Source organism: Antechinus flavipes, chromosome 5 (assembly GCF_016432865.1).
Source record: "Antechinus flavipes isolate AdamAnt ecotype Samford, QLD, Australia chromosome 5, AdamAnt_v2, whole genome shotgun sequence".
NCBI lineage: Eukaryota > Metazoa > Chordata > Mammalia > Dasyuromorphia > Dasyuridae > Antechinus > Antechinus flavipes.
The window spans coordinates 18,000,645-18,025,156 of NC_067402.1; the positions used below are offsets into that span (position 1 = coordinate 18,000,645).

The window sequence follows — 24,512 nt, forward strand, 5'->3', positions numbered from 1 at the left end:
TTCTGTGCTCTTAGTTGAGAGGATTTCCAGTTAAAAGGGGCGAGGGTGCGACACTCGGCGACTTCCCCGGGTACGAGGAAACCGGGCCAGGGAAGACTGCTGCCGGCCAGATGTGGGGAGCGCCAGCTGCACAAATGGGTGAGTAATAGCCGGTGAGCGCCAGCATGTGAAGGCCCGGAGAACCGAGACGGGAGCCAAGGCCATTCTCTGAGGCAGATTTCTGGCACGGAGGCAGAGCAGGATGTAGAGATTCGCCCTCTGCTAGCGGTTCCAAGGCAGGCCTGCGTGGGGGTGAGACAAGAGCTGGAACGGATCTGCTGCCTGGCTCTCTGTGGTGGGCAAGGCCTGAGGATGGTCTCGGAATAAAAACGCCTTGACAGGAGGACTCTGGATGGTCAAAGTGGACGGGGGAGCTGGGGTTAATTCTAGTCTGATAGTAGAAATCTGAAATCAATAAGTCACATACTTATTAAGTACCTGTTACATGCTGAAAGGCACAGATTTGGAAACCCCTGATTACCAATGAGAAGCACTGCCTCTGCTTTAAAAAACAAACAAAAAAACCCATTCCTTTGTCCTGTTTAGCAATGAATCAAACAATAAGCATGTATTAAGCACCTACTGTGTACCAGGTCTGTGTTAGGCACTAGAGATACAAAGACAAAAATGAAATATTGCTAGTCCTCGAGAATAAAAAGGTCTGTGCGTTTATAAAGGAGGAAAGAGCATAAGGGAGTGTTTGGAGTTTAAAAAAAAAAAAAAAAAAAAAAGGTGATGCAAAAGCAAGAAGAGGAGCAGAATCCACATATCTAGAACCTTCTGAGTGATGGCTGGAAGGAACCAGAGTCTAAACCTTAAGACCCAATTACTGTAGAAAAAAAAATAATAATAAACATTAGGAACACAAACATTTACATCTGCATCTGGGACAAATAATGACTAGAAAACATCCAAATATTTTGGTGGGGTGTTTTTGTTGTCACTAGTTTGTTTTTCAGTTTTTACATCCCGAGATCCAAACTCCAACTGCGTCTTTCAGGCCCTCTCCTCCTCTGCTGAGTTCGTTTTTCAGTTTTCCTGCCCTCTCCCCCTCTGCTGAGTTCGTTTTTCAGTTTTCCTGCCCTCTCTCCTCCTCTGCTGAGTTCGTTTTTCAGTTTTCCTGCCCTCTCTCCTCCTCTGTTGAGTTTGTTTTTCAGTTTTCTGTCCTCTCCTCCTCTGCTGAGTTTGTTTTTCAGTTTTCCTGCCCTCTCCTCCTCTGCTGAGTTTGTTTTTCAGTTTTCCTGCCCTCTCCTCCTCTGCTGAGTTCGTTTTTCAGTTTTCCTGCCCTCTCCTCCTCTGTTGAGTTTGTTTTTCAGTTTTCCTGCCCTCTCCTCCTCTGTTGAGTTCGTTTTTCAGTTTTCCTGCCCTCTCCTCCTCTGTTGAGTTCATTTTTCAGTTTTCCTGCCCTCTCTCCTCCTCTGTTGAGTTTGTTTTTCAGTTTTCTGTCCTCTCCTCCTCTGCTGAGTTCGTTTTTCAGTTTTCCTGCCCTCTCCTCCTCTGCTGAGTTTGTTTTTCAGTTTTCCTGCCCTCTCCTCCTCTGCTGAGTTCGTTTTTCAGTTTTCCTGCCCTCTCCTCCTCTGTTGAGTTTGTTTTTCAGTTTTCCTGCCCTCTCCTCCTCTGTTGAGTTCGTTTTTCAGTTTTCCTGCCCTCTCCTCCTCTGTTGAGTTCGTTTTTCAGTTTTTCTGCCCTCTCCTCCTCTTGAGGCTTGTTATTGATAAACACCAATAAATACTTAATACTTGACTTAACGTGGGCGGATGTCTTGGATAGTTTTTAATCATAGTGTCTGCCATGTTTTTTTTTTAAAGAGTGATAATTCCAATTGGCCACTTTTCTTTATTGCTCTTTTATCATAACTTAAAAACATGTGAAACTCTTCCCTCCTCCCCCAACCTCTGCCTGGGAATGTTCCTGAGCCATAGGCAAGTGGTCACTGGATATCAAGGAGCTGGACTTGCTCAATAAATAATATTCAGCACATTTTATCACTTGGGCTTTTAAAGAACCATTATCTCTCAAATTCCAAATTAGCTACGAGTGAGACAAGGAAGGAGGCGGCAGGAATCTGGAGTCATGGGATATGAATTCAGATTCCCATTCTGCTGCTTCCTGGGCTCTCTCCAGCTTGACTTTTCTCCTGCCATTGGACCCTGATGACTCTGGAAGGGAAAGACTGACAACTTTTCCGCATTCACTGCCAAGTACGTCAAGACATCGCCTGGGATGTCACTGCTCCTCTTCAAGAATGAAGAACTCTCCATAATAAAAAGGGAGATGGAAAAGAGGAGGAAACCAACTATTTCTGAGACCACTGTACACCAAGATCACACTATCTAATAAAATATTCAACTCTTTAGGTAGAGGTAGCTGAATGGTACAAATGGCCTTGGAGTAAGGAAATCTTGAATTCAAATCTGATCTTAGACATGTTCTAGTTGTGTGCCCCTCATTCCAGTCAACTCGACCTCAATTGATCTCAGTTTCCTCAACTGTAAAATGAACAATAACGGCACCTACCTCTCAGAGTTGTGAAAATGGCTAGCGCAGTGCCTGGCACACACTTAATAAATCTGTTTTCTTTGCTTTGCAGAAAAATCAGGATGGTAATAAAAACAGCTAGTACTTACGTAGCACTTTAAGGTTCACAAAGCACCATATATTGTCTCATTTGATCTCTACCACACTGTGAGTACAGTAAAGAAGCTCAGATTTAATAGCAATGGAAGGGGTCCCAGAGGCCTGTTAGGTCATTTTACAGGAGCCAACTGGGGCCTTGAGAGGTTATGGGGCTGGGCCCCCGTAAGCAGCAGCACAGGCATCGGAACCCTGATCTCCCCACCCAGCACCCCACTGGCCCTGCAGAGCTCCCTGTAGCCCACATTTGCCTTGCCGGTGGTCTCCAGGCAGATGATCGCCTCCTTGGGAAGGCTGGCGGGGAGTTCTTTGTGCTGTTACAGGTGGAGCTCAGTGGCTGCCAGGGTCCCCTTGCAGCTGGGATGTGACGTCCTGGGATATCCAACGCCAGGAGGACAAAGGCTGCTTTGTGAGCCTGGAACACGCAGACCGCCCGGGGGGACTAAGGGGTGGGCAATCGGGGAAGATTCCAGCTGAGGTTTCAGACAGCCGAGGCCACGGGCTTCCCTCTGTGGCCGCTGCTGGACATCAGTGACCGGTGTGTAGCATTCATTCAGTCTGCCGACAAACCCACAGGAAAGCCGGGGGGCTGGTCCCCGACGATGTCCTCAGCATCCAAATGAAAGCTCGCCGACGAGTACCTCGGGATCCCAGACTCCTCGGTCTGGATCTGAAGGCTCTCCACAGTCTCCCTCCGGCCTCCCTTTCCAGCCTGGTCCGTGTCACCCTCCTTTCCAGCCGGACTGATCCATCACTCCATCTCCATCTCTTTAAAGTGAATCACATTTCCCAGTATCTGGAGCATTGGGGAAAATCCTCTTGACCACAGATCTTCTTAGCGGGAGGCAATAGGGCTCATTTTGAGACGCAGCTGAGCAATTGCTCCGACAAAGCCAAAACCATATTCCGGGGGATTAGTTGACTTTGGCAGTCACTGCCTGAAATCTTTTGAGCAGTTTCTTTCCTTCTCAATAAGAAAACTAGGCTCACCCCTTTTCTTCCCTTCTCCTCACTCCCGGCCAAATGGGAAAGCCATTGTGGCTATCGACTGCTTTTTCAAAAGGAAGACGTGGCGGCCTAGGATTTCTGAAGCTGCCGTACAAACAGGCTATTCCATTAGAAAAGTCCATGATAATCATCTTCCCAAGGCATTTCTGATATGAAAGAAAGCATTATCAAGGTGGGGGCAGTCTTAATGATTAGGGAAAAATAAAACAAAGTGAGGAGGACAGATGGTCCGTTCTGGGACTTTTGTGGGCTAGGTGGTCACTAGGCAAGGATCTCTCGGAGTGCCAGTGGTTAAGTTCAGCACATATGGGTGAGCTACAAAAATCACCTTCTCTGATCCATTCTCAGAAGCTTTGCCACCAAATGGAAGACGGACAAGTACAACCATATTTCTCTCTGTTTCACAGATGGCCAAGGTCTAACGATTCATCGCCTACAGGCAAATAAGTGTTGAGGAGCCTCTCCATGTTTAGTTCAGCTGGATCCCGGGCAGCAGTCCGGCTTCCATGGGGTATTCTCAATGGACTTCCTCCATGCTACCTACGCTTCCACTTCCCCAGCTTGGGCTCCCAACTCCCAGAGCACGCTGAAGGACGGCTCACTAGATTGGACTGTAACTTGTCTGGATCTGGTGACTCACACACATCAGAGACATTAATCTGGATGCTTTTCTACTCTAAACTCGCTTCTCTTGGATTCAGTTCCCTATTGGATATTCTTCCCATCCCTTCCAGTTCAAAGATCATTTCCACTGGAGGAGAGAAAACCGAAGCAAAACTGGAGTTACATAATGCTGTCTTCTTTTTGTCATCCATGATAGGCCCGCCCCGTAGGAAAGGCAATCTGGCAGAGGAGAGAGGAAGTCGACCCCAGAATCAGGAAGAATCATTTTACTTTCTCCCCCAAGTGCTGGTACTAGTCTTTCTTGAATTCTCCTCTTTCATCTAATTCAACTAAAAAAGATCCTTTTCACCGTCCTCAGCTTACTTCACAGGCCCCAGCTCAGCCGAGCTTTAGGACGAACACTCTGAGCTTCAACAGCAGAATTAGGCCGAGGGAAATGAAAGGAGAATAACATATTTATGTTAATACCATCCCTCAATCACAGAACAGCCTTGGAGGTAGGTGGAAGTTCCCTCAGAGATCTCCTAGCCCAAGCCCTTTATTTTACAGATGGTTACGTGCTGACCCCCTGTTGTACGCTTGCAGACCCCGAACAGTCTGCCCGTACCATGCAGGAAACCCAACCGCTTCCATTTGAATTGTCTTAGGAAGATTCTGAAGATCACCCGACAGAATGAGACACCCAATACCGGGGCCTTTCTCGAATTCAACTGCCGACCATTCCAACGCCACGAGAGCGCGCGATTCGGTCGAGCTGGCCACGCTGTTCAGATGCCAAACGGACATTTGCCTTCAAGACTGTTTTATGGAGAACTCACACATGGCAAGCGCTCACGAGGAGGTCAAGGAAGCAGTGCAAGGACTTTCAAGGTCACTAATTGTGGCACATGGGAGACAGGAGCACAGGATTACCCAACACGACATCCAAGAAGGTCTGCGCTCTAGGAGCAAAGCAGAATTGTGGTGCCCCAAAGACAGGTGCCGATTTAGAGTTCTCCACCGCACAAGGCCAAGGGCCCAACTCGTGGCAGAGCCTTCCAAGCCCCATCAGCCAGTCAGACCCGGACATGGGAATGCCGTTGGGTCCTCTGAGCAGATAATAACCAACCAACAGATGAAGAACCGAAGAAAGGAGAAGTCACTGACCAGGGCCACTTAGTGTCAGATATAGGATTGGAACTCAGAGCCAGCATTCTTTCCCCTGTACCCATCAAGCAATACACATTTATCAGGCACCCCCTATGGGTGCTCAATAATTGCAACAAGCACTTATTAAGAGCCTTTTTGTCTTGATAGCGTCAGTATTGAGTTCAGTGGCTACAAAGACAAAAAAGGAACAAGTCCTATCCACAAAGAGATTCCATTCTAACAGGAAAAGTAATCGATTCACCTAAAAATGCATAAAGAAGAAACAGAGAAAAAATACAATGAAATACAAAGTCCTGAAGTGCAAGGTGGTTAGAAGGGAAGGCTCCTCACAGCAAAGAGGCAGCGGTAAGAAGGGGGCTTCCAGACTGGGGGCTGGCCTGCTCGTGACACTCCACATTTATCAAAGGACTTTGCAAGGCTCCATAGACATGAAGACAAAGCTGGAACGCCCTCCACTGCTTCTGCGGCTTCCAAATCTATTAATCTCTCCTGATCCTTACAATGACCTTGGCAAGGTAGCTAGCACATGCCACGTCATCTCCATCTAATTAATGGGGGGAAGATGGAGAGATTAAGTGGCTAGTCTGGGTCTGCCCGACTGAAAAGTAAGAGGGGCTGCTGGGACTAGCCTCCAAGTCTTACTCCAGGGTCATCTGTGTCCTGATACCACATGAGGAGGTAACCCGAGGTCTCTGATTTCTACGTGGGGAGAAAGGAGGCGAACAGTGAGGTGATCTGCCGCCAATAATAAGTGCTGGGAGCAGAGTCTGAGGGCAAATAGGACTCTTTCCACTATCAGTCAATCAAACAAACAATGAACATTTATTAAGCACCTACTGTGCCAAAGGGGCTGGGAATATGAATGTACACAAAGAGCTCCTATTCTAAACAAACTTTTCAGCAGGTGCTCCCCAATTTAAATGTCTCTGTCTTGTTTTCAGGATAACAGACCGTATATCCAGCTTTCAAAGACTGGGCTAGCTAAGTTCAGAGAAACGTGGCTGCAGGAGGATGGATTTTTCAGCCACGGCCTCCTTAAAAGCCTGGAGCTGTGCTGTCTGCTAGAGGGGACCCACGCCTGTGCAGTCATAGCCCCTGAAGGGGAAACGCTGCAGAGTTGTAGGATTTTATAGCTGGTCTATGACAATCATTATGTCCACCAGCTCATCCTAAAGAAGGGAAAATGGAGACCAAGAGATGGGCCGTGTTTTGCTTAAGGTCACACGGCTAGTTAGCTGCTGCCGAGCTTTACAGGAGACAAACAGAAGATTGGGGGGAGGAGGGAAAGTTCCAGAGAACTAGATTGCCACCGGGTGTAAGGAAAGCCTCCCTGGCAGTAAGAGTCATCCCACAGGGGGATGATATGAGATGTCTGAGAGAACACTTGTCAGTCCAACTGGGAAGGAGGCAACCAGTCAAGGTGCAGCTTCTTCCAGTCCTGGTCTCCTATGATTCTGGGGTCTCAAAACCTGAGACACACAGAAAATACAAAATCAGATCCCCAAGCATTCGGCCTTTTATCTGATCTCTAGGAACCGGGCCGGAGCCACAGGCAAGCCCACGTCTGCTTGTGAATACAACGGGGACACTCAGACACTTGCCGGGGCCGCCCTGAATGTGGAAGGCTGGGGGGGGGTCATCCCCAGTACGGGACAATCTGGCCCCCACCCAGAGACAGGTCGACTTTGGTTTCAGCCTTAAAATTAAGAGCTGTGGTGTTTGGCAGAAAGCAAGCTTTCCTTCTTGGCAAACAGACCCACGCTTCTGTTCTATGCAACAAATGCTGAAAAGCAGGTCTGCGGGCGAGGTCCGTTTTCTTCATTATTAGACGCTTGACATTTGTGCAGCGTTCCAGCTCCGAGCTCCACAGAGAATGCCTTTGTTATCCCCGGCTTTTCCCTTTGCCCCCCTTGTCTCAGCCCCCAGCGCCCGCGATACTGGAGCGGGGAGGGAGAAGGAGCTGCGCCAACATTTCAGAGTCACCTATATAAAATGTAGATCCCTCTCTGCGGGCCGAAACCTCCCCACAGCCAACACATGTGGTTCTTGCTCCTTTTGTTGCCCGTTTCTGGCAGATGGAGAAGCCCCGTTCCACCCCTGGAGCCTCCTCAAGGAGGGTCGGTGGGCCTTGGGACTCGGGCCTGGAAGCCAAGCTGCCCTTCCCACCTCTGGGCGTGGTACTGGGCCGCCCGGCCTGCCAGGTGGACTCGGACAAAAAGCCCGGCGCCCGCCCCAGCAAATGCCGGCCAGCTGAGCTCCCCACTGACACCAGGGCAAGGCTGCTGATAACAGGTGGAGGCGGCAGCTGCGCTCCTGCCACGTCCGGAACGCATTTCCGCCGGCCTCCACCGCCTCCCGACCCGGCTCGAGGGCCGCCTCCTCGGGGAGCTCTTCCTGAGCCCTCCCAGTTGTCAGCTCTCTTTGAATCACTCAGTATCTCCTCTGTATTCTCTTAGCTGTAGGTGTCACATACCTCCCCGGCTCTCAGGGCCAGTTCCTGCCTCCAAAGCCCAGTCTGGCAGCTGCTTTCTCTATGAAAACTTTCTTCCTCGATTCCCCTCAGCCATTAACAATCTTTTCCTTCCCAACTCTTTCATAAAACTCTGCGTGTCCACGATCACAATCTGCAGCTACGCGCACTTATTTTCTTATTATTGATGGGGAACATTTTTTCTCTGTCTTTGTACCCACCCCACCCCCAACCTAATATTGTTCTTCCCCTTAATAAATTAGTAAATATGTATTGGATTGAATGAAGGGCACTACATTTTAAGAACACATTGAAAATTATGGACAGAAGGGATCTGGAGGACCTTCCACGTATGCTATGGATTCAATACTTGTCTCTCCTAAGCTCAAAGGGGTCTCTCTCCAGCTCAAAATTGGATCTGGAGACAAGGTTAATTCAGGTCAGGTCAATAAACATTTACTAAACACCTACTATGTGCAATGTGTTATCGCTAGCCCACGTGCGCAATTCTTTACCCTGAACAGCACACGGGTACAGCTGTGGATCTCAAAACAGGTTCAAGTTTCCCAGTTTATAGCACAGATTTCCAGCTGAAGGGACCCTTTGAAGCCATCTAGACCAATCTTCTCATATAACAGATAAGGAAACTAAGGCCTGGAGAAGGGGCCAAGGAGGAACTATCTGAATCCTGATTTCAGGCTTAGGTCCCCAAAGTGACTAATGCTCTTTCTAAAATGTCTTGCCTCATACCTAGCAGCTGCTCCATGGATGGATCCTCACTATTATCTGGTACAAATTGATCACAACACAAGGCGTGTCCTGAAACTCCCCCCAAACAGCTCTGTCCTTAAATAAGTTAGATCAAAGACTGGCACCCAAGTCAACTGTGGCTCACAAATGAGATGGACTGAGGCAATGGTATAAGCAATGGTCAGGAGGAAGAATAATGAAAAATAGGGGGGAAGATTTGTGATGCAAAGTGAAACAGACAAAGAGAACCTGAATGAGGTTAAAACAATCAAAACCGATGATTAAAATACAAGGTCATAATAACCAAGCCATTGTAGTAAAATTATAATGACCAACGTTGGTCCCCAAAGAAAGGATATGATAAAATCTCTTTCTCTGCTTTGAAGAAGTTGGGAACCATGAGTGTGGAACTTGCATGCACTGTTGAACATAGTTGACCACAATCTGCTCCTTTTTCCTTTTTTATAATTTGTCACAAGGAATAGCTCTCTGGGAGCAAGAGAGGGAGGGATATATTGGGAAATCAAGGTAACATAAAGACCTGATATCAATAACATTTTAAAAAATTTCCAGCCTATCCAAGAAACTTTCTTGATTTAAAAAAAATAAATTTTAATACTATCCTTTTGTTTTTACATTGCTTAAATTTCCTGATCTCTTTCCTAATGGTTATTTCCTACAACAAATAATTTTTTTCAAGGAATAAGAGGAAAAACATTTAGCAAAACCAATCAATGCACCGTCCCCCCCAAAACCCAACCCTGAAATTATGTCTCAACCCACCTACCCCATCCTCACCTCTGCAAAGGAACGTGGGAGATGGCTTATTACCTCTTTTCTTGGGGGGGTCAAGTTTATGCTTTGTAATTTCCCACATTCCTTTTTGGTACTTTTGTGATGATCGTTCTTTCTATTGACATCACTGTAATTATTGTATATGTTATTTTCTTGGCTCTGTTTACTTCCTGTGGCATCAGTTCATATAAGTCTTTCCATATTTCCCTATATTTATTATAATCATTGGATTTTATAGCACAGAAATATCTGATTACATTTATGTAACCAAGGGAATTTCTTAATTTAAATTATCAGTACTGTGGCTAAATGTACACACTACCTTAAGGATCTATAATTTAATCAGCATGGGTACTCCTTCACTAATGCAAATGGCAGCTCTCCTAGGACTTAGCAGATGGGTTTTCAGAAGCCAAAACAGCCATCCCTCTGTTTCAGAGATGAGGCTGGACTGCTCTTTGAACATCTCCCCATCCCCCCAGATGCTGGAGTTTTTCCAGTTCACCCAGTCCTGCTGGCACCTGTACTCAGCTGTAGATCCCAGGATCACCTTAACTCGGCAATGAGACATCAGGAGGGCACGAGTAAAAAAATGTGTCATTGTGATAATGTCCGAAACTGCTGAAACTAGAAGCTGCCCATTCAGTAAATGCCCCTCTGGTTCTGCAGGGGGTTGGCGGGGCCTGGGGGAAGGCCGAAGCCAGGGTACAGTTGGTAGAATCAGGGAAACCTGAGTTCAAATCTGGCCTCAGACATTTACCAGTTGGGTGACTGAGCAAGTCACTCAACTCTGTTTCTTCAACTGTAGAATGAGCTGAAAAAAAAAATGGCAAAACACTCCGGCATCTATGCCAAGAAAACCCTAACGGACTCATGACGGGGGTCACCAATAATACAAAAGGGTCTCGGAGGCCCTCCTCCCCCACCTGTTACTTTCCCCTACCTGGTGAAAATCCCCAACCTGCCGCACGTAACCGGCCACGTCCACGTCAGAGCTGTGCACCCGCCAAACCTTCCTGTCCACCTTCTTGTAATCGCTGAGTCCCTTCCAGTTGGTGGCCATCAGGGAGCGTTCGGTGAGGGGTGCCGCCACTATGATGTCGAGCTGCCCACTGTAGATGAGCACCTACGAGGAGACCAGGTAGAAGCCAGAAGTTAAAATGGAACCCACCGGTGAATCAGCCCAGGGGAAGTGCCTGGCTGTTATACCAGTCTCCAACCTTTTCTTAGCTGCCTCCTATAGCGCTAAAGCTGAAAACAAAAACAGTTCCTGCCCCTAACAATAAGGGGGAGGGTCTGGGGGGAGGGGGTCAAGGGAAGGAGGGGATGCTTTGGAACAGAAGGCTTTGCAAGGGTCAGTGTTGAAAAATTACCTGTGCATAGATTTTGTAAATAAAAAGCTTTAATAAAATAAGAAAAGAATAAAGGGCAGGGACTTAAAGAATAAATTAAGAAGCTTTTATTTTAATGGGAAAGAATACAGAGAAATCAGAACATAAAAATAAGCAGAAATTAGGTAGAAAGTAACTTTAGAGGGAATAGCAGCTGAGAAGGCTTTTGCGGAGAGCGAATACAAACACGCGCACACATCCACATCCACATGTATTCATAGTGACTAATTCAACACAAAAACCTGGTGCTGACCGATTAGAGATAATGTTCACTTTCACCCAGACGTGTGAATTAGCAATAGATTTGCACAAAATCAATGAATCTCAGTCTCAAAGACATCTCAGCTCCTGGCAAGAATTCCTTCTACACTAGCTGTGGGGGTCAAGAAAGTTTTTGCTCAATGGGCATAATGAGGAAGGGTCCCAGCTCCTGAGAGAGACCATCCAATGCTAGACAGCTCTCATTGTGGGAAAGCTTTTCCTCACTCAAAGCTGAAATCGGGCTCTGTGAATCCTCTCCCCATTGCTCCTAGTCCTGTTCCCTGGGAAGAATAAGCCTGATGCCCATTTTGGGTGTCAGCCCTTCAAATGCACAAAGATGGTTTACCTGGTCTCCTCCAGGCTATTCTTCCTCAGGTTAAACAATCCACGTGCCTTTGGCCATCATCCTATGGCAATCCTGGCATGTTCCTTCCCTGAGTTTTTGGAAACTTTTCAGGGGAATGTGCAAAAATTTTAACATTAGTGGTAGAAAGGGGCAGCTAGGTAGGGCAGTGGATAGAGCAGCAGCCTTGAAGTCAGAAGGGCCTGAGTTCAAATCTGGCCTCAGACACTTAACACTTCCTAGCTGTGTGACCCTGGGCAAGTCACTTAACCCCAATTATCTCAGGAAAAAAAGCCACATTAGTTGTAGAGAGATTGATATCCAACTTCTGTTTTCCATGGATACAAGTGTATATGAGTTGCAGGTATAAGTATTTTGAAAATGAGAAATACAATTAAGCACACAATCAGACTTAATTGAATTACTCCAATGTTAATCTAGACATTAAAGATCACCTAAGTGTTTTGACAGACTTTCTTGAGTTTATTTTTACGTTCACTTTTTGGTCCTTTTGCAGTGTGGTCATGTCTCTTTCCTTTGTGACGGTCACTTGAGTGGAAAGTAAAAACCTATTTAAGGCAAATAAATTTTGGTGTTTACTTGAGATCTCATGTTTCAGTCGCTCTCAAACTCTCCTTTAGTAACCCAGTTTTTACTCATTCTCTAGTTAAACCGACATGGGACTCACCACAAAATAATGAGAATATCCTTTTCATGTTCTGTTCTGTCTTGAACGAATATTCAATTCTCACTCCCTGAATATGTGACAAGGATTCTTGTGCCTGATATTACTATGCTATTTAAAAAAACATATTTTGCTTTGGGCTAATATCCCTTCCGGTTGGCTGGTAAAAGAATTACTTTAGTGGGGGCTTGTGAGCTATAGTTTAGAGTAGATGATGACTAATCCTCCTAAGATGCCTTCAATAGGGAGCAGCATTCGGGAAGTCTTACCTCTGAGGGGATGCTCAGGGGCTAAAGGAGAAATCTCACTAATCGAAAATGCTCACCCCAAAAGAAAACCCCAAACCGGGCAGGGATAACCCCATATTCAAATCCTTCTCGATTTTTGTAAAAGGCATTTTTCATCTGATTTCCAACATCCACAAAGCAGTTTCCATGCTCTCCCTAACTTCCTTCCAGCTAAAATCCGCCTTCGACAAGAAATCTTTCTGGATCTCTCTGAACGTTCGGCCTTCCCTCTGGTGATGATCTCCATGTATGCTGAGTTTATATATAGCTGTTTGCATGCCATCTCCCCAGTTACACTGTGAGTTTCTTAAGAGCGGGGGCTGGGCTTTTGCCTTTCATTGTACAGTCCCTGGCACACTGCGGGCGCTTCATAAATAGCCATTTAACAAATACTGACTGACTTGACTGGCATTTTCCCTCCACCCCCACAAAGAGGATTTCCCTGATTTCAAGAGAACTTTGTCTCGCTTGGGGATCCTAAAAGAAAAGGCTGCAGTTTGAGTGTCCAAGTTGGGGATGGAGCATTTAGGAACTCGTATTTGAACTTCTGCCTTCCAGGCTCAAGTTTCTGAAAAGATTTAAACACAACTTAATAACACAGGACTTTTGTACCATCCAAATCCTCAAGCAGCAGCCCAGAGATACGGCTCCAAGTAAGATAAAAGGGCTTTGTGCCTCTAATAGAGAAACACATGTTCCCTTTATGTTCTTCAGTTACCATCCCTCCCCTCGACCCCCTCCTTTTCCCATCCTCCTCAGCAAAAACGAAGGGGAAAAAGTCAGATGGGCTTAAAAGCGTCTTCTCCAAATCTCATCTAGACTCATGCAATAAAATATTTGTACTGTTTATTCCAAAGAGCTGCTCAGAGACCTTGACTCCTCCAAATCTTTCAAAACCCTCCCGCAGCTGTCGGCTCTGGCAATGTGCAAACAATTACAGGCGATCCGGACCATCGGGAAGGGCCGCGGCGAGGCCGCGGGCTCTGATTAGAGTTGATTGGTTAAGATAATCATCTCTAAAGTCATTCAGCCCTGGACCTACCCTGAAGAGAGACACATCTCCAAGATGAGCCAGATGTGCACCTAACTCGTTCCGTCCCCTTCTGGGGCCCGGTCAGCCCGGTCACCGCCATCGGGCAAGCTCAGAGGGAGAGACCCCCAAAGATGCTCATCAGCCGTGGAGCTACGGGGAAGTCTGGGGGCCCCAAAACATCACGGCCAGATGCCTCCAAATGCACCTGCCATAGCCCCGGAGAGGATGCCTTCGTGAAGATCTGCGTGGTCTAAAGGTTCTGCATTTGTAAGTTGTGGGAGGGGGAGGCAGGGCCCAGACACAAAGAAGAATCAAGGTCCCCCAAGGCCCAGAAACAAAATAGCTGCATGATCTGCCTTGTGGTCACTCAGTCCTTCCCCGACAGGGAGTGCCCTGCAGGCACCTCGGTGGGACCAGCCCCCAAGCACCAGAAACAACAAAATCTGTCATCCTCGCACCACTGCAGCCCAGGCAGAAGTAGGAGCCCCTTCCCCTTCCAGCACGGGGCCTTCCCTGACCCTTACCAACATTCCTTATTTGCAGGATACCCAACAACGGCAAAGTACTTTCACAAAGCTTCAAGTAGTCCCTACGGAGAAACTGAGGCAAGGTGATTTCACAAGGATGCTTCAGCGTTAAGCAGCCAAACCAAGGTTCAGGCCCAGGTCCTTGGTCTCCAAATCCAAAGCTCTTGTCATGGCCCAACCACTATCCCACTAGGCTTCATAGCAATTCTGAGGGTAGGAAAGGCATTTTGAAGCCTTTTTTTTTTTTAAACAGAAAAGGAAACCAGTCTGCAAAAGGCTGGAGGGACATTACACTGCTACTAAGTCACTACCTTGAGATGCTAGTATTCTCTTTACTTCCCAACGTGGAGTCTTCAATTTTCATGCAATTAACTGCTGACTATTTGATAATTTAGTTTATTTTGAGAATAGTTTATTAATTAAAGGACAGCCAGCTCTTGGAGTATAATGGAAAGAGCATCGGACTTGGAGCCAGTTTCCATCTCTTATAGCGTGACCTTGAACAAGAGGCTTAATCCCTTCTCAGCCTCAGTTTCCTCCTCGGTAAAATGGGGGTAATATCATTATCTGTTTCACGGGTTTGATGTAGGGATCAAAAGGAGCTAATAAGGGTAAAGCATTTTGTAAAGTTTAAATGCTATAAAAAGCTCGGGATGACTGTGGTAGGGCCTAGAACCTCTCAAAAATGGAATTTTTTCTGACTTAAAGAAAAATGGGAAAGTTATAGTTGACAAAATGACAAAGAGAGTCTATCCCTGCCCAGGCCGTCCCGGAAGGCCGACCCTCAGTTTACAGACAGGCTTTCAGATCCAGGGCCCGGAGGATGGAGGGGCACTTGCTGGCCTTTGTGATAGAAGAACTATTGTTTTTGGCAAGTGGAAATATTTTCCTTCGGAGCGAGCGAGACATTTTTAACTTCTCAGCCGTACGTAAGTCAGCTGCGATGGGTTAAAAAGTCAGAGTAAGGACCAAGCGAGGCAGCCCTCCCCCAGGAAGGATTCCAGTGGTTGTATTTATAGCCACCCGCCATATTTATTCAGCCATATACTATGACAGCACCAGCTGGTGCTCCCAGGGCTAGAAGAATGGAGACTGCGACAGCCTTGGGGGAGAAGGCACCCCAACTCCACAGCTCAGAAAAACTGAAGAAGTCCCTGCGGTCAGAGGGGTTCAAACTCAGGCTTCCACACCTCTGCCACAAGGCCCGTGGACAAGGACTCGACCAAGAGGCGCTCACTCATGGCACAAGTCTCACGTCGCTGGGCCTGGAGTTCTAATCCAGACGCTAACTCTTACTTGTTGCGTGATGGGGACAAAATCACTTAATCTCTGTTTGCCTCCGTTTCCTCAGCTATTAAATGGAGATAATAATAGTAGAAGGAGGAGGTCATTATGGAATGAACACTGATAGATTAATCAAGCAAGCATTTATTCAAAGTACCACAGAATTGGAAGGAATAGAGTCCAATTCGTCCTTGAAAAAGGCAACAGATAAAGAGACAGCCTGAAAACCAAAAGAATTGGGTTCAAATCCTGTCTCTTGTATATCCCAGCCATGTAAGTCTGGTCAGGTCCCTCACTGGTCTAGCTGCAGAGCAAGGGCTGATCTGTACTGAAAGGGAGCTTTCTCATCTGGCTCTGTTGTTTCCCTAAATTGATGAAATCAGGGATCTAAGCCTTAGCCCTTGTTCACATGAATGAATGATTCAAATATGAGAGAATTCACTATTTCCCAGGATAGTCTATTCTACTTTGGGATGGTTTATTACTGTTGTTTTAATCAGTTTTACTATTTTATTTTTAGTTCCAAATTCTCTTCTTCTTATCCTCCATCCCCTCATTGAGAAGGCAGGGAAATAAAAAAAAAAAAAACAAAAAACAAAAAACTAGCATAGTTTTAATAGTTAAGAAGTTTTTCCTTAAATGATGCTTGTGTATGGTAATGGCATAAAAGACACGATCTAGAAAATACATAATGACAAAATTAAATGTTTCCTCTCTTCCAAGCACCAAGAATACAAAGAACATTAGAAATAAACTTCAGAGTAGATGTGAGGTCTTGGAGACAGAAGGATGAAAGATTTACTACTAAGGGGCTTCTCAATTTTATTTAATCTAGACCCAGCCCCTGTTCACCTGCCATGTTGAGTTTTCCAGACTAAGTTTGGGTACGGTACTTAGGGCTCGTAATTTATTAAAGACAACCTCACTCAAGCATTAAGTCTGTACCTAGCATTAACTGAAATGAAGAGACCCAACAAAAAATACTGGACATGAAAAGTGGGCAGCTTTTGTCCTGGCTGCCAAGAGGCAGGTGTGTAGAACAAAAGAGCTTTTCTCCCTCCCCATATGCCTTGGATAGTCAAGTGATCAGAGGGGGAAAAGTGATTTCATAACTACAGGCCACTTTCTTTATCTTTTTAATAATTTGGTTTTCTTCTTTCCTTTTTCTAATCAAATTAATCAAAGGTTTGTCTATTTTGTTGTGGGTTTTTTTTGCACAAAATCAATTCTTAATTTTTATTAGTTCAATAGTTTTTTATTTTCAGTTTTATTGATCTCTCCTTTGATTTTTATAATTTGGTATTTAATTCAGCTTTTTAATTTGTCTAATATTTCTTTAAAGGAGGAGTCAAATTTTATAGAATTTCATCTCTCTAACCCTTATATAGGATTAGTAAAATAATTCAAGACCCATTTTCTATTACATTGCTAGAAAGATGAAAACAAGGTCATGTTCATTGTTTCCATCCCTCTACACATCTCATTCTCTCCTGTCATTTTCTCTTTTTGCCTTCAAGATTTCTCAATATTTTTCCTTCTTCTCATTTTGTGAACAAAATATTTAAGTTTCAGCTTCTGTGTTTGACCTTCCAGTTTATAGCCTGAATTGATTTCTTTAAGTATTGGCTGATTTGATCTCCTTGCTGTCCAAAGGACTCTAAAAGACTTCTCCAGAACTCCAATTAAAAAAACATTGATTCTGTGGCTCTCAACTATTTTATAATCCAATTTGCACAGCTTCTGGAAAAAACATGGCTTTGACTATAGGGACCTTTTTTCAAAAGGGTGATGTCTCTGCTTTTTAGTCTGTTGTCCGATTTTGCCATAGCTTTCCTTCCAAGGAACAGACATCTTTTAATTCATGGATGCAGTCACTGTCTACGGTGATCTTTAAGCCCAAGAATAAAAAATCTGACACTGCTTCCATTTCTTCTTCTTCCTCTATTATGATAGTTCCAGTTGCCAAGATCCTAATTTTTTGATCTTAAGCTTTAAGCCAGTTTTTACTCTCTCCTCTTCCACCCTCCCCAAGAGGCTTTTTAATTCTATTCCACTTTCTAGGGGTCTTCTCAGCTCTAAATCTAGATCCTGAATATACCAAGAGAATAAATAAGCCATTGTCCTAATTGAATTGATTTCACCTTCTGTATGTATGTCTGGGCTCAATTTGGCATAAATATTCACAGAACCTTCAAGGTAAAAAATAACTCACTTTGTTAACAGATCCTTGCAGATTCATTTAGTCTAACCTCTTCCTGAGTCCTTAGCTGTGAGTTCAAATTTGACCCCAGCTGTGTGACCCCGTTACCCTCAGTTTCCTCCTCCGTAAAGTGAGCCGGACAAGGAATTGCCAAGCCAGTTCGATATCTCTGCCAAAAAAACAACCCAAACGAGGTCATGAAGAATAGGACCTGGCTCAGTAAGAAATCCAGTCCCTCACCATTGGCCAAAAGCCCTTCCCGGCTCTTCCGAACCTGCAAGGTCTGATCTCGAGGTGATGGACCCTCACAAGGACCCTAAGAACCAGGACTTCTCATGAGAAAGGAAGGATGCAATTCTGACTGTGACATTGAGTCCTCCCACACTAGGGCTTGGTCTCGAGGTCCCTAAGGTCTGATTGTCTGGGCAGACACGGTACCACAGTGGCAGAAATGGGGGGTCAGGATCATGGCTCTTGGTCCAAATGCCAGCTTTGCCATTCCTACCTGGACGGCTCGGGCCAACGCAGTTTTATTGCTCTGAACATCAGTTTTTTCAACTGTAAAATGAAGGGGTGGGATGACTGTCAAAAGCATGATTTTTAGCAACGACGCTCATGAATGGATCTTTTAACAAATATATTTTAAAATGATGAATTAAAACCGTTTCAAGTCAATGACCTCTGGGAAGGCCCTTCCCAGCTTGGATCTATTTTTCCATGATTCTATAAATCTCTTCTCAATTTCCTCCTCTGGAAAATGAAGAAGGTGGACGGCTGGACCTCTCAGCCTCTCATCTGGATAAATAATTTATGTTAGGGGAAGGTGTTTTGACTCCATCTCACATCCCATCCAGTACAGATAGAACAGAAATCCCCAAACAAATCCTCTTGGGGCCATTGACAGGCTTAATTTTTAGTCTTCAGGAAGAAACGAAGCAAATCGTTGGGAGAAAGTTGCTGGTTTATATCTGCAGTGACTCTGCTGTCCTTCGGGTCCCCTTCCGGGCTGGCCGGTCCCGCCAGCTCTGCCCGTGGGTACCGGGAGAACATCCCGTCTCTCCCTTGGTCCCGCACACAGGACACCCTCCAACTCCCCAGACACACTTGTGCTCTCTGATCTGGTGAGCTTAATCTCTCACATTCTGCGGTTTCCTGTTTGGGGAAGCCATCACTCTGAAGCCCGAGCTGCTCTAATTCGAACAAGATTCCCAGCTGGCTCTCTGCGCTCGTTCTGAACACTCTTGGAGCAAAAAAAGAAAACAGAGGAGAAATCACCCAAACTTCCCAGCCTGCAGGTCCTTCCCTTGCTCAGCTGCGCACCTGGGCACAGATAACTGCAGAGTGAGGGGGCCTTTCTTCCTGGAGGGTCCCGGAAAGGGCCTCTGTCCCGTGCACCCCAAGCTTCCCAAACTTCTGTCCAAGGGGACAAAGTGCAAGGAAACTCCTTCTCACAGAGGGAGGTTCCCCAGGGTTTCGGAGGGTCAGGAACCGACCTGGAAAAGCTGCCCTGCAGCTGAGGAGCTGAAAATTCATTAACCAGCACCTCTCTCCCAGAGCATGAGCCCCCCGCACAGCTGCCCTCTCGCTGGGGCCGTCCCCCAGCCAGTGTTTTTCCATCTCCGACATGTAGGTCTTCGCAGATAGATGTTCTCTGGGCTGGAAATTATGCATCTGGCCATTCGGGTTTGTCTCGTCCAAGGCCGGGAGGCCTGAAGGAAAACAGACCTACCCTGGACCACCCTGGGAACTCTTCCTGGGGCCCCCGCCGGAGGGAAAGGGAGAGATGGGAGGAGAGCGCTGGGGCCCCCGCCGGAGGGAAAGGGGGAGATGGGAAGAGAGCGCCGGGGCCCCCGCCAGAGGGAAAGGGAGAGATGGGAGGAGAGCGCTGGGGCCCCCGCCAGAGGGAAAGGGGGAGATGGGAGGAGAGCGCTGGGGCCCCCAACAGCCGCAAGCCCTGGGCCTGTGCTCTGCCAGCTCTGCCAGCTCGTCCTGGGGCAGGAAAGAGAACTCCTCGGGCTGGACTTGGGCCAGAAATCAAACAAGAATCAAGGACATGATTCTTTTTTTCCTGAGGCAATTGTGGTTCAGTGACTTGCCCAGGGTCACCCCGCCAGGAAGGACAAGGAGTCTTCAGTCACCCCTTGACTCTATTCAGAGGTTAAAGGAGGATGGGAGAGAAGGCCCCGTACAAAAGCTGCAGGAAAGGGCTCCAGAGCTCGGGAACAAGGATCTGGGCAATCAAGTCCAGGGACGGTGCAAGTGTCTGCAGCCTTCGACCGCCTGGTGGTCAGTGAAGAAGTGGACGGGGCAGCGGGCCTGGAGCCGGGAAAGCCTGACTCCAAACCTGCCTTCATGGTGTAATAGCGGGACATATCACCTAAGTTCTGTTTGCCTCATCTGGAAAATGGACATAACCACAGCAGAGTTGCTGTGAATTCAAATGGACTCAGCAGAATGTGTGGCACATAGTAGTTGCTTTATGGATGTTAGCTATTAAGATCATCATCATCACCTTCATCATCATATGGCCCAGGGGCCTTTATATCATTCACAACACTCTTGTCAACTGCCTGCTCCCACCCCCCACACCTGCTCCCACCCCCCACACCTGCCCCTTTCCACATATTCCTTAGAGCCCCCGATCATGGCACTCCTGCTTGCCCGAGGGCCACGCCCACTGAGTGCTCCACAGACGGTCCTCCACCCCGGGCCTCCTGCACTCCCGAGGGCCGGCCCGTGGGCCACACACGGCCAGGAAGTCCTTTGCTCAGGCAGCTGCAGGTGAGGAGGAGCTGGGTTGCTCTGTTACCCCCTCCCAACCCCCCACGTTGGGTCTGTAAGTTGGCAGCGATGTTATAACTGCCCCGATGTGCCCTTTGCAGAGCCCCCCGCCCGCTCCAGCCCCCGGCCCCCTCCCTCTCTGTCGCACTTGTGCTCTCCCCTCGGAGACGGGGTTATCTCACTCTCTACCTCAGTGAAGGGCATGGTTCTGGGCACAGAGCAAGGGCTTAATAAATGCCTTTTCCCCTTTCGTTCAAAGCCGAACTCTGGGCGTATGAGAAAACATTATTTGAGCAAAGAACGGATAATGAAGACGTGACACGGTCCTCCCGGAGAGAGAAGGGGGCGGCTGCGAGCCGGGGCTACACGGTCAGCGTTGGGACATCTGCTCAGGGCCCTTCTTTGTTAGAAGGCGGGGGCAGTGGGGACGGCCCTGGGCCTGCCCTCGGGAGTCTCATCTCCCTGAATCTGGCCCTAACCGCGTGACCCTGAGCGTGTCACTCATCCGTCTGCCTTAGTTTCCTCATCTGTAAAATGAGCCAGAGACAGAAATAGCAAATCATCTGAGGATCACTGCCGAGAAAACCCCACATGGGGAGGAGTCCCATAAAGAGGCTTAACCACAGGGGAGGAGTCAGTTAGAAGCTACAGAGAGAGAGAGATTTAGAAGTGACAGTGATAGGAAAGAAAGGCATCAGGGAGCTTCCTTTTTAATGAAAATAAGGAGAACCTGAAACTAGAAAACTCTCATCTTGGGGGGAAAGAACATGGCGCCCGGAGGTGGGCGATCGTTGCCTCGTCCTTAGGGAAGAGAAGCTCTGGCATCCTCCCCTTTGCCTCCCCCAGGATGCAGAGACCTCACCCCCACGGCCCACTCCAAGGACCCTCTCCCTCCCGACTCTAGCACAAGAGCCCGAATCTCATCCCTCGCTAGCCCCCAAGCCCAGGTTAAATGAGCTGGGAATAAGCTGAGGGGGCGGAACGGCTTCCTCCTGGACACGTCCCATGGAACTGGGCTTCCAGGATCCTGGGGTCGCCCCCAAAGGGCTGGGAGGCCCCGGGAGCCGAGCTCGGGCAGAGCAGAAAGGGTTGGCGTCCTCCTCGGTGGGCTTTGGAGCAGAATCCTTCTCACTGGGAAAGTGGGCGTTTTAGCCGACCCACATTTGCTCTGAACACCCCAGACCCAGAGAGGCAAAAACCAAAGGATAAGTGACCCCCTCCGGAGTCCGGAGGCCGCAGGGTCACAGTGTCCAGAAAACACGGGACCCTCACCCAGCCTCTGCCAAAAGGCATGATGGGAGGGGGGGCCAACTGCCTAAGATGGGCTCCTCAGCAGGAGGGCCCTGAGCACGGCCGAGCCAGGAGCAGACAGCCGGGAGCCAGGGCGGTGGGCCGGGAATCCCGGGCGAGGGCAGCTGTTCCCCCAGCCCCCAACGCTGACCACCACTTCCTCTCCGCCCGCCGCCCCCCGTTTTGGAGGGTGCCTCTTCTGGCCGATGATCTCACGGAGGGGGGAATTCCCTGTGTGGAAACTTCCTCCACCGCGGCTCGGATTTGCTCCAGAGGCGCCCAAGGCCTTCCTGCCCTGGGGCTCTTGCTCCCCTCTACCCCAGGGCCTCTCCCTTCCATCCCTCCTTGGTTGATATCATGGTGGTGAGAGCAAAAAAGAAAATAATCCATCCAGACCCTGCCCTGCGCCCCAACCGCCCAAGGAGTCCTTGTTCATCCCACAGAAACCTGTGGGAATCACGGAGACAGCTTCACTCTTGGGGCTCTGCAGTTCCCAGGCCCTTTCCCCAGAGCCTGTAGGGGCGCAGGACAAAGGCCACCCCCTGGGGAGGTTCTGAACGACTTTTATTAGGCGCTTACTCTGTGCAGAGCAGTGTCGGGGCCACGAGTAAAGGGAGATGACCCCCACCCTCCAGGGGCTCAGTCTGATGGGGGACACAACCCACAGGGAAACAAGGAAGAAAAATCCCTTAGTCCTTATGGGCGGCAACAAAGCAGATGGAGTCACTTCTTTAATTCCCACTGACAAATCCTATCTGTTTCTGATGCTGGTCTCCCGGGCAGGGCCACAGAGTTCAGCAACAAGGACTTCCCTTTCGGGGCCTGCAGGAGCAGGTGACACCATCAGGGCAGGGGGATGATGGGCCGGAAGCATTGCTACTCCTAAAGTTCTTGGGTCTGGGGGCTTCCTTCGGGGCCATGCCATAGCCTCCCCTTTGGAGACCCCAGCTCTGAGGGGCCTAAAAACAACAGGAGAAGCTAGAGCAAAGAAGGGGAAAGCTGGCCAGGGGAGCCAGCCTCGGATGCCCCAGGAGGACCCGGTTACACGCCGGTGTTCTGAGCCCCAGCAACAATTCGAGAACTCCAAGAAAGCGCCTCGTTTCCTCCTCCTAGTGAAAGTCACTTGGAGCAAGAGTGAGAGGAAACAGGAGGAAGGTCCGGCTGCGGCTGAGGGTGCAAAGAGGCGTGTGACTCCAGGGTCCAAGCCAAGTGGACGACCTTCAAAATCCCAGCCTCCAGCTTGGCCATTGTCCCCCTGCCAGGCCGGCCTCCTTTCTGGAGCTGGGCCAGAACCTGGCCAGCCACTGTCCCCTTCTCCCCAGAATGTCCCCGGAGCCCCATGGGCTTCCTGCTTTGAACCAATGCAAGAAAACGGGGCCTGAGCGAGCAGGGAGATCAGAAGTCTTCCCAGGTCTCATTCACTAAGGTCGCTCTACTCCCCCTCCCCGCCCCCAGACACAGGTCCCTTGTTTGGGGCAGTAAGGCATCCTTTCCGGAGACCGTCGCCCAGGCGAGTCAATGGGGTGGAAAGGTTTGTGCAAATGAGCGTAATCGATACAGGAACTGGCGGAGCAGAAGCGAGCCTTCCCAGAGTCGGCCGAGGACACGGAGACAGAGGGCTTCAGTACTGGGCGGCCGGGGAGCAGCCGGGCTGCAGGGCTCTCCCTTCCTTTGGTCCAGAAGGGGGGAGTGACCTCGTTTCCCCCCAGCCCTTTGATAATGATGTCTGAGCCGGGGAGTTTCAGATTGTAGGCATCCGGCCCAAGAGATGGGCAAAGAGGGGCCCACATCATCTGGGGAGAACCAGGCTGGGCCCAGAGCAGGCTGGGCAGCTCCCGCCTGGATGGGCCCCTCGGGAAGGGTCCCCTCCTGTGCCCGGAGAAGCAGAAGGCACCAACTCCCTGCTCGAGCCGCTGCCCCTCCCCAAGAGCCAACTTCCCGCATGAGGAAGGACGGGCTCCGAATGGCCTCCTGATCCCAGGGCCGGACCACACTGACCTTGAGAGGGGCGGCCTCCTTAACCTATCAATATTCCACACAAAGTCCAATACGTCCACCAACCAACAAGCTTTCATAGAATTCTGGACACTGCAATGGACTGGAAGGGAAGAGAAAGGGCACAAGCATTTATTAAGCGCTTACTATGTGTCAACAAACTGAGAGGAAACCAAGGCAGACGGGGAACGTGACTTGGCCAGGGTCACTCTGTCAGGTCTTGACTCTATGCCCAGGACTCTGCCCACTGCCCCACCCGGCATCCTGAGGATGCAGGGACAATCTCGCCCCCAAGGAGTCTGCACTCTCCTGGGGAAATTCAGTGCAAACGGGGAAGTTACACAGAGGCAGGGATTAGGGCAGGGAAGGCTCTGAGGTGCCCCTGGGCCTGTAACCGTGGGGGGTTAGGAGACGGAGGGAAGTGGGGTGCGTGCTCTAGGAAGTATGGTCCGTGCTGAGGCAGGAGAAGGGGAATGGAGCTGCCCAGAGAAAAGGCCCAGCTTGCACCGGGCTGGATGCTCACGCCCGCACCCCAAGGCAGTGGGGGACACAATCCCTTGGCCTTCCTAGGCCCAGCCCTCACAAGGGCACCTCTATTTCTCAGGCCAGAGAGCACAGGGTCTTTCAGTAGTATTTTTCTTAACACCCCTGGGCTGATTGTATGTTATCCTAGTTCTGTTCACTCTAATGGATTCAGACAATTCTCCCCCAGCTTCCACGAATTCTACAGTCCCCATTTCTTCAAGGTCAATGATTTTATTGGACAATATTCACACACCCCCATTTGCTCGACCCCTCGCCCACCAACGGGAGCCCACTTTGTTCCCAGTCGTCCCTGACGGACCCAGTGCTGCCATGACTGTTTTGTTACATGCGGAGCTTTCTCAGACCTTGGGCTGTGAATCCAGCAGAGGGAAATCTGCACTAAAGGGTGAGAGCTCCCTGAGGAAGATTTCTTTTCATGTG

The 24,512-nt window shown here is 48.7% G+C and overlaps 1 protein-coding gene across 1 annotated transcript in view; it reads right to left on the reverse strand.

The window, feature by feature from the left end:
* The window catches only part of CPVL (carboxypeptidase vitellogenic like), a 105,196-nt gene that overhangs the window by 9,614 nt on the left and 71,070 nt on the right, over positions 1 to 24,512 (reverse strand). Inside the window, exon 12 of the mRNA XM_052000224.1 lies at positions 10,413 to 10,595. Within this exon, the coding sequence (XP_051856184.1) occupies positions 10,413 to 10,595 (183 nt within the window). The remainder of the gene's footprint in view (positions 1 to 10,412; positions 10,596 to 24,512) is intronic.